This window comes from Erpetoichthys calabaricus, chromosome 2, assembly GCF_900747795.2.
Source record: "Erpetoichthys calabaricus chromosome 2, fErpCal1.3, whole genome shotgun sequence".
NCBI lineage: Eukaryota > Metazoa > Chordata > Cladistia > Polypteriformes > Polypteridae > Erpetoichthys > Erpetoichthys calabaricus.
In genome coordinates this window covers 333,912,190-333,926,850 of record NC_041395.2, presented here as the reverse complement: position 1 = coordinate 333,926,850, position 14,661 = coordinate 333,912,190, and the positions used below count along the sequence as shown (strand labels likewise).

The following is a 14,661-nucleotide window of genomic DNA, read 5'->3' as shown; positions in this document are numbered from 1 at the left end:
TTTTTTTTGTACCCTTCCCCAAATCTGTGCCACAACACAGTCCTGTCTCTAAGCTCTTCAAACAATTCTGACACCCTCATGGCGTAGGTTTTATCAACTGGCAGACCTTCTATTTTGACAGGTGTGTGCCTTTCCTAAATCAGTCCAATCAAATGAGTTGCCCACAAGTGGACAGCAAACCTCTCAGGGATGATTAATAGAATGCTGTGCTGCGTCATCTTATGGGTCAACCTAAAGTCATCTGACAAGACAACCATGATTGACCATCACATTGAGGTTCTGGGGCCAGGACTTTGGACGACTGAACTGTATACAGATGTGCTGAAGCAGTTTGCCAAGAAGTAAGGGTCCAACATGACTGTGCAGCGATGGAAGAGAAGTATGAGTCGAAGTCTTGAAAAATATCTGTGGGCACCCAGAGGGTTATCATTCAGTGTTGTGTGAAAAAGTAAGTGCACCCTGTTCTGTTTCAGTCCTCCACACATTCTAAAATTAGGTTTAGTGGGTCCTTATTGTTTCCATGTGTAGAGTTAAAGTAAGACTCTTCTTGCCCGTCTCCGGCACCATGACCATGATTACGACAGCCTTACCTCGAAACTTCTGTCTTGTCAGTTGACAAGCAACATGTAACAGACTTTCATTTGTATTACTCATTCATATGTGAAAATGTAACTACACTCTCACTAGATATGGAAGCAGAGGTTAGGTGCTTCTCACCGACTTGATTGTCAGGAAATACAACCGTCAAATACATGTAAAGCCATAAAAATAAAAGCAGGTGCATTTACTTTTTCACACGAGAGTTCATCATGCTTGCATTATTCCATGGGTGTCCCAGTGTTGTTTGGTGTCACATGCTTTATTAAGGCCTGATGGGTGGATGCTGAAGGAGGGTATGACAGTAAATCTACTGTATGTCGTCTCGGGATGTTAACGGGCACCACTGACCTTCCACCTGTCACCATGCAGTTTCTAATGTAGGAGTAGAATTTCTGTGTTATTGGTGGAATTCTGCCTGTAAGGAAGGCAGACCTTTTCAACTAGGGTGTCCTTATTAGCGTGGGTAAGGACTTTTCACTTTACACACACTCTACAGAGTAAGAGAAGTTTGTCCTCGCATGCGCTAATCCTTTCCAGTGATACCATTACTGAGGTCTGTATACACTCCAGTGTATAATGTATAACTCCAATGTATAATGAGCTCCATGTAACAGACTTTAATTTGTATTATTCATTAATATGGGAAAATGTGACTACACTCTAACTGCTTTCATATCTAATGAGAAGTTAGGTGCTGCTATATTCTACACATTAAAGTATCGCCTGACCTGAAAAAATTCAGCCTTCCTTACTTGAAAAAAAATTAAGAAGGACATTAAAGTGGGCTTTCCGCTTTGTTTCTGATGAAGGATGTGGATATGTTGTACAGCAAATGCTTTCTTTTGAGGACCAGAACAAAGAGAGAAGTGTAGGCAGACCACCAGGCCATATCAAGAACTGAGAAGAGGGTAAAGAACCAAAAAAACCAAACAAAAAGTTTCCATCATTTCCAGTCTTAACTTTAACATGGACAGTAAATAATTTTAACGACTCCATCGTCATTGTGCTTTGTAACATCGTCAGCGAACTGGACAGTCCACTTCTGCGCGACACCATGAACGCTGATGTCGTAATATCTAAAAACAGCTTCTAAACATGGCATATTATGATGGGAATTGTGACCCATCTTGTTTAGTTCCAAAGTTTAAATAAATCCACCATTTAAAACCAAAATTGAGTCCTGTGCATTACAAAACCAACATTTGGACCAGCTCTTTACTCTCAGGAGAGTTCTGGAGGGTCCATGAAAGTATGCCTAACAAGTCTACACGTTTTGTGGCATTGGAAAAGACATGTGACTATGTGGAGGAACACTCTGGGAGTATGGGGTACCGCAGCAGCTGTTGTGGCCTATGTGGTCCCTGTACAACTGGAGCGAGAACTTGGTTTGCACTGCCTTCAGCAAGTTAAACTTGTTCCCGATGAGTGTGGGACTCTGCCATGGCTGTCCTTCATCATTGCCATTGATGCTGTATGTAATTTTTATGGACAGAATTTCAGAGGGTTTAGGGGGTCCAATTTGATGACCTCAGAATTGCTTCTTTGCATTTTGCAGATGTGGTCCTTTTGGTTTTATCCAGTGATCACCTCAGGTGTGCACTGTGAAGCAGTCAGGATGAGGATCAGCACCTCCAAGTCTGAGCAGTATAAAAGGGTGGAGTACCCTCTCGAGGGTGGGGAGGAGGTGATACCTCAAGCTGAGGAGTATAAGTATCTTGAGGTCTTGTTCACAAGTGAGGGAAGAAGGGGCACAGAGATCAACAGATAGGAGTGATGTCAGCAGTTGTGCGGATGTTGTACCGGTCAGTCATGGTTAAGAGAGAGCCAAGCCAAAAGGCAAAGCTCTTGACTTACAGAGATGAATCTAACTGCAGCCTGCAACACCTACGATGCAGGTATTGCCCACAATATGAGTCATGAAACGCCCTTTGAGTCAGATAACCGTCAGACAACTCTAATCTTAACCATACTGTAATGCAGGGAGCGTTTCTTGATGTTGGAACGTTAAGTGACTGGCATCATAGGTACAACGGTCTGCAATTACACTCTATTGGAAGTGAACTTGTCAATGACCTTTTAAACCTGCTGCATTTTTGACAAAGTTCACGACTTGAGGACACACCTCTTAAAAACACAAGCAAAAAAGGCCAGCAAAAACGACCCAAATAAATGTATTGAATTGAAACCAAGACGCCAATCAACCAGCTAATGGTAGACTCAGATTATGCAGAATTTGAAGTCTTTTATAAACTCTTTTCTGGTTCTAATTAAATAAACCACAGTTTATAATAGCGACTCTCTGGTTCCCTGATTAGTGTGTGGAACTTCCTTACCTTCGAGACTTCCACCTTCCTTACCACAAAGAACAACTTTAGCTTATGAAGTTCTACTACTGTCCCATATAGTGAAAGGTGGCAGGCAAAAGGTGCCTGCAGACTTCCCGAAATGACAGTATATCCATGATACCCTCCATCAGCATTCACCCCATCAAACGTTTCATAAAGAACAGAACATCAAAGGGTATGATATGGTGGTCCCCTTGGGTACTGCAGTCTACAATTACACTGTGTTGGATTTACTGGATTGACCAAAAGAACTAGATTGTGAATACAAATAGCAGAAATGAGCTTCCTTCACAGGGTGTCTGGGCTCAAGCTCACAGTAAAACTATAGCTCCTCCACATCCAAAGGAGCCAGTTGAGGTAGCTGGGTATCTGAACAGGATGCCTCCTGGATGCCCCTCTGTGTAGGTGTTTCAGGGGGGTGACCTAGGACATGCTGGAGAGACTCTATTTACCAGCTGGCCTGAGAACACCCCTGTATCCCCCTCAGAGGAAGAGGAGGAGATGGTGGTGGGAAAAATGACACCCAGGCATCTTTGCTTAGACTGCTGCCCCCACAACCCAGATGGGATACGCGGTAGAAAATGAATGGGTGGGTTCCAAAACCATTGAAAGGATAACAAAGGAAAGTCCTCACCAGAAGGTTCTTTGCCAGGGTTTTTATGTCCTCATTTTAGGTATTGTCCAGCTCTTTTTTATTTGCAGATTATTAAATATATGGGCCTTCTGGTAAAGACCCCATCCTCAGCCTGACCCTTCTCTGGCTCTTAAGTGGTTTTACTCTCCTTCAGTCACCCTTAATAATCCACAGGGGTTACAATGACATTAATGACGTCACTAGATCTCTCGATCCTATTAAATGTCAGTGCATGGAGCTGCCGTCTCTGTCACTTTGAGAGTTGCTGAGGTCTCATCATCTGCAAGGCTTTGTCAACTTTCATTAGATGGACCTCTGAAATTTCTACCTTTTTGGCACCACCCATCAGGAGGATCAAGTCAAGTATATCGAAATTTTGAGCCATATGAACAAAATCCATTAAGAATTCACAAATGACTTCAAAGCAAAGACAAGCTGTTGGGGGGTGAATCTGTGTTTTCACACGGAATCATTTAGAATCTTATTTTGCTTCTGTATTTACTAATTTTTATTGTTCTGTTGGTGATGTCATTTCATTGCCATTTTGAAATCATTGTCAGTAGATGGCGCTACAATTTTGTGTCCTCCTTACACGGTTGCGGCCTCAATGTGTATGATTGTCATGTTGATGCACAGATCACACAATGCTTTAGTTGAGTGAACCTCCACGAAAATTACCTTTAGTTAGGGACAGGCCCGTTCGTTAGCTTGAGGACCTTTTGCTTTGAATTTAGTTGGTCTACGATTTTGTGGTTGAGTTTGGACATTTGCTTTAGTTAACTCTGTGATGTGGCCGCACGTTGACCTCCTGTCCTTATTCTTTAGAACACTCTTAAAAATTCCCATGAGCACCAACTACCAACATGGCTTTCATTGTTATGGTTTCTTTTTAAAGTTAAGAGTGGCAGAGATTTTAAAAAGTCAAAATTCCTTTCGGCCAACTTATCACTTGTTTAAATACTTTGAAGTTCCACTGCCAGGTTATGCTTGCCAGCATCTTCTATAGGAGTAATTTGATGACATCATAAGCCATAAAGTATAATAAGGTTAATGAAGCCATTAAAAGAGTAGAGAGTACATGAAATTCCTAGTCTCGTGCTAATTACCGCGTAACACCTTGTGACTAGTGGGTATATTTGAATAGTAACTGGGAGATAAGACAAAGTCAAAAAACGAAGAAATAGTCAAAACCGAAGAAGAAAGAAATATCGCATTGAATCCAAAACTTGAGATAGGTCCAAAATGGTCAACATGAATTGAAAACCAGAGCATCGAAAAAATAATTAAAAAATTTAATGGCTCAAAGTGAGGTTGTATTCTGCAAACTTGGATAGGAAGTTCGACCATTGAAGACACATTCCTAAAAACAGAAGCAAAAAATGGCCCAAATAAATGTACTGAATTGAAACCAAGGTTCCAATCACCCAACCAATGGTAGACTCAGATTATGCAGAATTTGAAGACATTTATGAATACTTTACTGGGTCTAATTAAATAAACCCCAGTTTATAGCACAGACTGTCTGACTCCATGATTAGTGGGTGGAACTTTCTGACCTCGAGACTTCTGTCTTCCTTACCACAAAGAACAACTTTAGCTTATGAAATTCTGCTATCTTCCCATACAGTGACAGGTGGCAGGCCAGAGGTGCCTGGAGTCTTCCCGAAATCACATATAGTATATCCATGATACCCTCCATCAGCATCCACCCCATCAAATGTTTAATAAAGAACAGAACCTCAAAGGGTACAATATGGCAGACTGACTCCATGATTAGTGGGTGGAACTTTCTGACCTCAAGACTTCCGTCTTCCTTACCACAAAGAACAACTTTAGCTTATGAAATTCTGCTACCTTCCCATACAGTGACAGGTGGCAGGCCATAGGTGCCTGGAGTCTTCCCAAAATCACATACAGTATATCCATGATACCCTCCATCAGCATCCAACCCATCAAATGTTTAATAAAGAACAGAACCCCAAAGGGTACGATATGGTGGTTGGTCCCCTTGGGAAAATGGGAAACACAATGATGTCACCAAAACAGTTTGAAAATAAACTAAGAATTAACAATTTCTCATAACAAAAATCTATTAAAAAAAATGATAGTGAAAAGTCCCCAAAATCAGTGTTTATGTGAGAGCTGACAGAACACAAGTACCTATCCTCCTTGGGTGGTCTGAAGTGGCTTTCGACTAGAGTTGTACACCAGAGTTTCGCTTGTGATTCATGTTAATTTCCATTATTGAGCCTGCTTGATCCAGTTCAGGGCGGTGGTGGAGTCTACGCCAGCAGCACTGAACACAATACAGGAAATAATGTCCCGCACAGGTTGCCAGGTGCAGCTTCTGATCAACCTACCACTGGCAATTTTAATTTTGTGGTGGGAGCGACATGTTCACCCTCCGTGACGTTTGTAGACCCATTAGGTGGTTCATATGGCTGCCAGTGTTGACATAAGCAGACACTGTAGCTCTCTGATCAGCACGTTAAGTTCTAATGCATGTCTCACTACAAAGGCCGTGGTAAAGAGTAATGCCGGAGAAGCACACCCAGGCTCCAATGAATGTAAAAGTGGGTGAAGAAAGTCGACCGACTGGTGATCTGTAACCGATTGTTGGTGGAACGTTTCTCGAAACTAAGCTCGGTGAAACATGAGAGTCACACAAAGCACCAAGAGAGTCCGAGTTGTTTTCTGGAAGGTTTATTTGGTAGCGTTCGATACCTCAGCCACTTCTCTTGCTTTGTTGTTGTTACATTTGCCATAATACAGAAGCACAATGCAGTAATTAATACACGTCAAGAAAAATGACCAGAGCACCTTACTGGAGTGGTGTGTTAAAAGGGCAACACAGTCAGGAAAATACATGTCATCGGTGTCCCGTCATCAGTGGGTGACAGACTTTCAGCTGCTTTTGTCGATTTTCAGTGTGAAAAATATTCACTCTCTCGATAAAAGTAATCCGCTCCAGTGACTGCAAACATCATCATTCATAACATTGTGAGCGAACAGAGCAGCCTATTTTTGCATGACATTGTGAACACTGACGTCACAATATGGCACACAGCACATGGAAGCAGAGCTGCTAAACACATACAGCATACCGTGACTCCATCACGTCAATGAAGTCGTTCCAAATTTTAGAATTATATCACTTTCTTGTCTTGGAAAAATATCTGCGGAGAAGAAAAGCAATACAGCGTTCGGTTTGGAATGGATTTTACGTGCCGTTAACCCTGGTACAGTGGAAGTCAGCAATTTCGTGTTGAGCGTCTTATAAATGTAAAGGCAAAATCTGCACATCTTCAGAGCAAAGTCGTTTAGCAACACAGAGTGAAAATTTAGTCACCATTGACGTTGACAATCGTGACGAGAATATTCTAAACTGAACGCAAATTTTAGTTCACTGTATTTTTAAGCAGTAAACAAACATTTCACGTTTGAAATAACTTTCCCAGGCTGTAGTGGGGCCTGAGTGCATTTTTGCACCACTCATAGTTCATTTTGTACCGCTTCTTTTTACTTGTGATTGATGTTTTCACATTCTGGGTGTTGTGCAAGGTTGACTTTATTGGGGATCACTGAAAACCATGATAAGTGAACTTCATCGCCTCACCGCGTGCATCATAGCCATAGTCACTGTCCACATTCGTGGGGTCATTTTATTAAAAAATAAAAAACGCAAGGTTTATCAAAACGCTCCTGATCGATTCGCCCACTCTCTTACACGGGAGTCAGGTTATCGCACAGAGATTAAAATGAAGAAATTTCCACAAAGCTCTTAAACTTTAAGGTGTTATTGAACGGAAAAAGTTTGACTGTTTAGGTGGCTTTGTTTTCAAAAATGTTACTGCGGTTGTATAAAACAGACATTTGATACCGTTTGTTTTCATTGGTTCATTTACATTCTTATGGCGAGGACTGTAGGGGTCACGTACCCCTTACCCTGCATGCGCAGGATGCCACGGGTGCCATTTTGTGCAATGCTTCACATAGCTTTGGCTAAGTGTGAGTGAAATGCTGCGAAATATCTAGGATTGTGAACAAAGGAATTAAAAAAAAGATAAAGGAGAAAGGAGTAAAGATGTAGTTTAAAGTGAACAAGGGTAGTTTTGAAAAGAATGACTTTGGTTTTAACACCTGGAGCTGAGTTATCGACTATGAGTTCTTATTAGAGTTTTCGGTACTCCAGCAAATACGTGATCAAATTCCAAATGGCTGGTCTTCTCCACTAAAATTTCTTTTGTTCTTACGAGGTGTGACAATTCTTGCTCCGAGATGTTTAACGATTTATAGTGGCACCCACTTGTTCAGCAGAGGTTCAATTTTCGTGGGCGGATCAGCTACACTCGGAATATTTCTGCATCCATTTTCACTACAAATTTAGAGTTGCCGTTTGCAGGAAAAAAAATAAATAAGAGAAAGCCAAGCAAACGACGAGATTATGCAAACTCCATCGAGACCACCGCCAGAGTAGAAATCGCACTCAAGTCGAGGCCTCGTTCTTAAATACATTGGTAAATTCAAATTTCTTCCACTTAGTTTTGAAATGTGCTTAGTGGAGGTTTTGCTGTTTGCTTTACAACGTGCACACCTTCCGTTGCACCAGGGTTCCGGTTAGCTGGCTGTTTGGCCCATCCAAACCGGCAAGTGTTACTCCTCGCCCGTACCCGTTTTTTTCAGGATCAGTAGACGATTATAGAATCTTGGAAAAAACAATTCTACCTCGTCATTTGAAAAGAAACCACCTGATGCCTCCGCGAATGGAACGAACAACTATGGGGGCGATCAGTGCTATTTAGGCAAAAAATGACTGCAAGGGGCTGTTAGACAGAGATGGAGAAGACAAACCCTGCTTAAGAAAAATGTTTTTACTGGTTTTTGTTTCAATTTCAATTTTCATTCAGCTGACAATATAAGCTAATGTTTTTTAAATATAATGTAAAATATAGATATATTCTCTAAAGGAGTGCTAGGAAGACATTACAGACACACACGGACACTCTGACCTAAGCAAATACACGGCTTTTTGACCAAATTGGGACAAACACATAAGCAGTCAGTAACATGGCTGCCTCTTTTTGTGACAAGCTAGTAGGCGTGAGTAGGCCGTCAGGCTTTGGGGCTCGGGGACTTGGGGGGGGTGGTTTTGTGTACACACTTTACTTAAAACTGCAGTTCCTTCTGTATCGCCCAGAGGGTACTGGCGCTCTTCTTCAGCTGATCCTCCTCTTCTGCCTTGAGCGTCATGTTCACCACGTCAGAGATGCCGCTGTTGCTCAGAACACAGGGGACGCTCAGGAAGACTTCATCGGAAATGTGGTGCATTCCCTGCAAGGACACCACAATGTTAGACAATTCTCATCTTATACAGGAAGCACACTCTTAGAATTCAAAGGAAGAAGATAAAATGCACGATCGTGACCTGTCGCCACACCTCCCCTTCGCTCAAATCACATATTCAGTTGACAGGTTAAGGCCACGTCACATTAGATGACTTTTCCAGTGATTTTTCGGTTGTAGCCTTCATTTACATAAGAGTAGTGAATCAGAGGCATTCGCAGAGTCTGACATACTCGGTGACTCAATCCAACGAGTCCGGGACTCATCTCGACAAAATCAAACCAGTCTCTAGTTGTAGGGGCATCTCTGCGTGCATGGCAGCTGATAACTCTCCATAACTCTCCTTATACATCCCTGTTTTTAGCAATCCAGTTCCACAAGTGGGGCACACACATTTTCAATGGTCTGCCAACTACGACACTAGTGCAACTGGTACTTAAGTAAAACAGATGGTCAACACAAAGGTTGTGTAGTTTCTCCATAACTGGCCGTATACATCATTGTGATGAGTGATTCATCTTGACACACAATTTCAGTAGAGGGCTGGAGATTTGACCAGTGCAAGTAGTTGGTCAACACCACACATTGTACCCATAACTGCTGTTGGGTTTCTCCACGCCTGATCTTCTACATCATTGTGATGAATGATTCATCTCAACACACACTTTCAACGGAGGGTTGGACATTAGATCAGTGCAACAAGTTGGTCAACATAACACATGGCGCCCACAACTGCTGTTGGGTTTCTCCACAGCTGGCCATATACATCATTGTCATGAGTGATTCATCTCAACACACACTTTCAGTGCACTGTTGGGCATTAGACCAGTGCAAGTAGTTGGTCAACACCACTCACTCTACCCATAACTGCTGTTAGGTTTCTCCACACCTGATCGTCTACATCATTATGATGACTGATTCATCTCAACACACACTTTCAATGGACTCTTGAACATACCCGATCAACTAGTTGGTCATCACAATACATGGTGGCCATAACTGTTGTTGGGTTTCTCCACAGCTAGCCGTATACATCATTGTGATGTGTGATTCATCTCAACACACACTTTCAATAGAGGGTTGGACATTATACAAGTGCAACTAGTTGGTCAACATAGCACATGGCACCCACAACTGCTGTTGGATTTCTCCACAGCTGGTCATATAAATCATTGTGATGAGTGATTCATCTCAACACACACTTTCAGTGCACTGTTGGGCATTAGATCAGTGCAAGTAGTTGGTCAACACCACTCACTCTACCCACAACTACTGTTAGGTTTCTCCACACCTGATCTTCTACATCATTATGATGACTGATTCATCTTAACACACACTTTCAATGGACTGTTGGACATACCCAATCAACTAGCTGGTCATCACAATACATGGTGGCCATAACTGTTGTTAGGTTTCTCCACAGCTAGCCGTATACATCATTGTGATGTGTGATTCATCTCAACACACACTTTCAATAGAGGGTTGGACATTATACAAGTGCAACTAGTTGGACAAGTGCAACTAGTTGGTCAACATAACACATGGCGCCCACAACTGCTGTTGGATTTCTTCACACCTCATCTTCTACATCATTATGATAAATGATTCATCTTAACACACACTTTCAATGGACTGTTGGACATACCCAATCAACTAGCTGGTCATCACAATACATGGTGGCCATAACTGTTGTTAGGTTTCTCCACAGCTAGCCGTATACATCATTGTGATGTGTGATTCATCTCAACACACACTTTCAATAGAGGGTTGGACATTATACAAGTGCAACTAGTTGGTCAACATAACACATGGCACCCACAACTGCAGTTAGGTTTCTTCACACCTCATCTTCTACATCATTATGATAAATGATTCATCTCAACACACACTTTCAATGGACTCTGGGACACAATACCCAAGCAACTAGATAGTTATCACAATACATGGTGGCCATAACTGTTGTTAGGTTTCTCCACAGCTAGCCGTATACATCATTGTGATGTGTGATTCATCTCAACACACACTTTCAATACAGGGTTGGACATTAAACAAGTGCAACTAGTTGGTCAACATAACACATGGCGCCCACAACTGCTGTTGGATTTCTTCACACCTCATCTTCTACATCATTATGATAAATGATTCATCTCAACACACACTTTCAATGGACTCTGGGACATAATACCCAAGCAACTAGATAGTTATCACAATACATGGTGGCCATAACTGTTGTTGGGTTTCTCCCCAGCTGGCCGTATATATCATTGTGATGAGTGATTCATCTCAACACACACTTTCAATAGAGGGCTGGAGATTTAACCAGTGCAAGTAGTTGGTCAACACCACACATTGTACCCATAACTGCTGTTGGGTTTCTCCACACCTGATCTTCTACATCATTGTGATGAGTGATTCATCTCAACACACACTTTCAATAGAGGGTTGGACATTAGACCAGTGCAACAAGTTGGTCAACATAACACATGGCGCCCACAACTGCTGTTGGGTTTCTCCACAGCTGGCCATATACATCATTGTGATGATTGATTCATCTCAACCCACACTTTCAGTGCACTGTTGGGCATTAGACCAGTGCAAGTAGTTGGTCAACACCACTCAGTCTACCCACAACTGCAGTTAGGTTTCTCCACACCTGATCTTCTACATCATTATGATGACTGATTCATCTCAACACACACTTTCAATGGACTCTTGGACATCATACCCGAGCAACTAGTTGGTCATCACAATACATGGTAGCCATAACTGTTGTTGGGTTTCTCCACAGCTAGCCGTATACATCATTGTGATGTGTGATTCATCTCAACACACACTTTCAATAGAGGGTTGAACATTATACAAGTGCAACTAGTTGGTCAACATAACACATGGCGCCCACAACTGCTGTTGGACTTCTCCACACCTGATCTTCTACATCATTATGATAAATGATTCATCTCAACACATACTTTCAATGGACTCTGGGAGATAATACCCAAGCAACTAGATAGTTATCACAATACATGGTGGCCATAACTGTTGTTGGGTTTCTCCACACCTGATCTTCTACATCATTATGATGACTGATTCATCTCAACACACACTTTCAGTTGACTCTGGGACATCATACCCAAGCAACTAGTTAGTCATCACAATACACGGGGTCCACAAGTGCTGTTGGGTTTCTCTACAGCTGGCCTTGTATATACGTATCTAGCAATTCAGGCCAATGGCAACAGCCCATCATGAGTGGAATTATAAGGAGATTTTGTCATCAATTTCATTGTTATATTTCAGGTAAGTTTCCACTTTTTCTGGCTGATTTAGTACATTTTAATAAAATGACATTAATTTCACATTCCCTATTATTTCTTTCTTCAATAAGGATAAAGCTGATAAGGGCAATTTCAATTATAAAACTGTGCTGTAGATTGGCAGGCCTTTGTTCTCAGAGGCAGCCTACCTTAAAGTGAACTTCAGATGTCCCACATCACTTCAGCTACTTGACTATTTGACCTTGTAAGCTGAACTAACGTTGCCATTCTGGAGTTGTGAAGTTAGTTTTTGTTTATGAAGATCAATTCAAGAAGATTTACGTCACATTCAATGTCCCACCTACCTTAACCATTGTGGAGACGGGGTGCACCTTCCTAAGATTCTTGAGTATGGTCTGTGCCAAGTCAGCCACGGACATTCCAATGGCCCAGGAGGTGTAGCCCTTCAGCTTGATCACTTCGTAGGCGCTAAGCAGGGGAGAGAATGAAACAAGTCAGTCGAGTCCGAGAGATCATGAACATACCAAAGCAGCTGTACCTTGGGAAGTTGTATGTCACAAAAATACACTATTGTCGTGGGCAGAAGTTTTGAGAATGACACTAATGTTAATTTTCACAAAGTCTGCTGCCTCAGTTTTTATGATGGCAAGTGGCATCGCCTCCAGAATGTTCTGAAGAGTGAGCAGATGAATTGCAAAGTCCCTCTTTGCCATGAAAATGAACTTCATCCCAAAAAACCACTGCATGTCAGCCCTGCCACAAAAGGACCTGCTGATGTCACTTCAGTGATTCTCTCATTCACACAGGTGAGAGTGTCGATGAGGATGAGGCTGGAGATCACTCTGTCATGCTGATTGAGTTACAATAGAGAGGTGAAGAAGGCTTCAAGGTGCCCAAGAAAGTCCAGCGAGCGCCAGGAGTGTCACCTAAAGTTGATTCAGCTGCGGGCACCACCAGGACAGAGCTTGTTCAGGAATGGCAGCAGGAAGGTGTGAGTGAGGTGAAGACTTGTGGAGGATGGCCTGGTGGGTGTCAAGAAGAACAGCAAAGAAGCCAAGAAAAACATCAGGGACGGACTGATACTCAGGGATTGAACTGCTGGGGTCAAGTCATTTTCTCTGATGAATCTCCTTTCCAATTGTTTTTGTCAGGCCAACAGTAAAGCATCCTGAGACCATTCATGTCACGTGGGGTTGCTTCTCAGCCACGGCAGTGGGCTCACTCACAATTTGGCCTAAGAACACAGCCATGAATAAAGAATGGGACCAAAACATCCTGTGAGAGCAACTTCTCCCAACCATCCAAGAACAATTTGGTGACCAACATGAACAATCCTGCATGATGGAGCACCGGGCCATAAGGCAAAAGTGACAACTAAGTGGCTCGGGGAACAAAACATTGAAAATTTAGGGTCCATGGGCAGGAAACTCCCCAATGAGAACTTGTGGTCAATCTTCAAGAGGCGGGTGGACAAACAAAAACCCACCAATTCTGATAAACTCCCAAGTATTGATTATAATTATGCCATCAGTCAGGATTGGGCCCAGAAGTTGATGGACAGCCTGCCAGGGTGAATTGCAGAGGTCTTGAAAAAGAAAGAAGGGCCAACACTGCAAATATGGACTCTGTGCATAAACTTCACGTCATTGTCAATAAAAGCCTTTGAAACTTAGGAAATGCTTGTAGTTCTACTTCAGTACACCAGAGAAACATCTAACAAGAAGATCTAAATTTTTGTGAATTTCACCTTGGGATTATCTATCTATCTATCTATCTATCTATCTATCTATCTATCTATCTATCTATCTATCTATCTATCTATCTATCTATCTATCTATCTAAAAACACTGAAGCAGCAAACTTTGTGAAAACCATCACTTGGGTCATTCTCAATATTTGTAGCCATGACTGTACAGCTCATGTTAAACCAAACACTGTGGTGAAAATAAGATGCTTGTGGGTAACGTAATGTTCCAAAAGTATTACATACACATCTGTAGAATACTTCAGGTGCAGTATACTACCCTGACCACTGGGGGGCAGCACCAAATTGCATTAGGGTAACCCCCATAATAATCTGTCAACGCAAACTGAATAAGTGGTTCAAATTAATGACCTGCATGCAAGGTGATGTATTCTGTAAAATTATTTCACATGACCATACTGCCACTCCTTACCGTATGAAATTCCAGCCTCTGAATTATTCAGTTGATTTGACTTAAAGTAGTAGTACAACCAAGCAGGTGCCACCTCATTTTCCTTTGTGCCCTCACTCACCCAGTTGCTAAGGTGTTGTGCCTTTGTGACTGTAACAGGGTCACTTCACCTGCCTCCATTTACACTTCAGAAATGCGGAAATACATGCCTTCCGTGCCTTCTGTGATGCTGGGAAATGTGAACTCACTACCAAATAAGATCGACGAACTGGCTGCACTGGTGAAAAATGTCAGGACCTACAGAGAAT

At 42.1% G+C, this 14,661-nt stretch overlaps 1 protein-coding gene across 2 annotated transcripts in view; it reads right to left on the bottom strand.

Moving 5' to 3' along the window:
• Positions 1-6,266: 6,266 nt before the first annotated feature.
• ldha (lactate dehydrogenase A4) overlaps positions 6,267-14,661 on the bottom strand; it is a 43,113-nt gene continuing 34,718 nt past the window's right edge. For both annotated transcript variants that reach the window (XM_028796040.2, XM_028796041.2), the window contains exons 7-8: positions 12,542-12,665; positions 6,267-8,910 (exon numbers count right to left, since the gene is read on the bottom strand). In XM_028796040.2, coding sequence (XP_028651873.1) covers positions 8,746-8,910; positions 12,542-12,665 — 289 coding nt within the window. In that variant the 3' untranslated portion in view covers positions 6,267-8,745. The remainder of the gene's footprint in view (positions 8,911-12,541; positions 12,666-14,661) is intronic.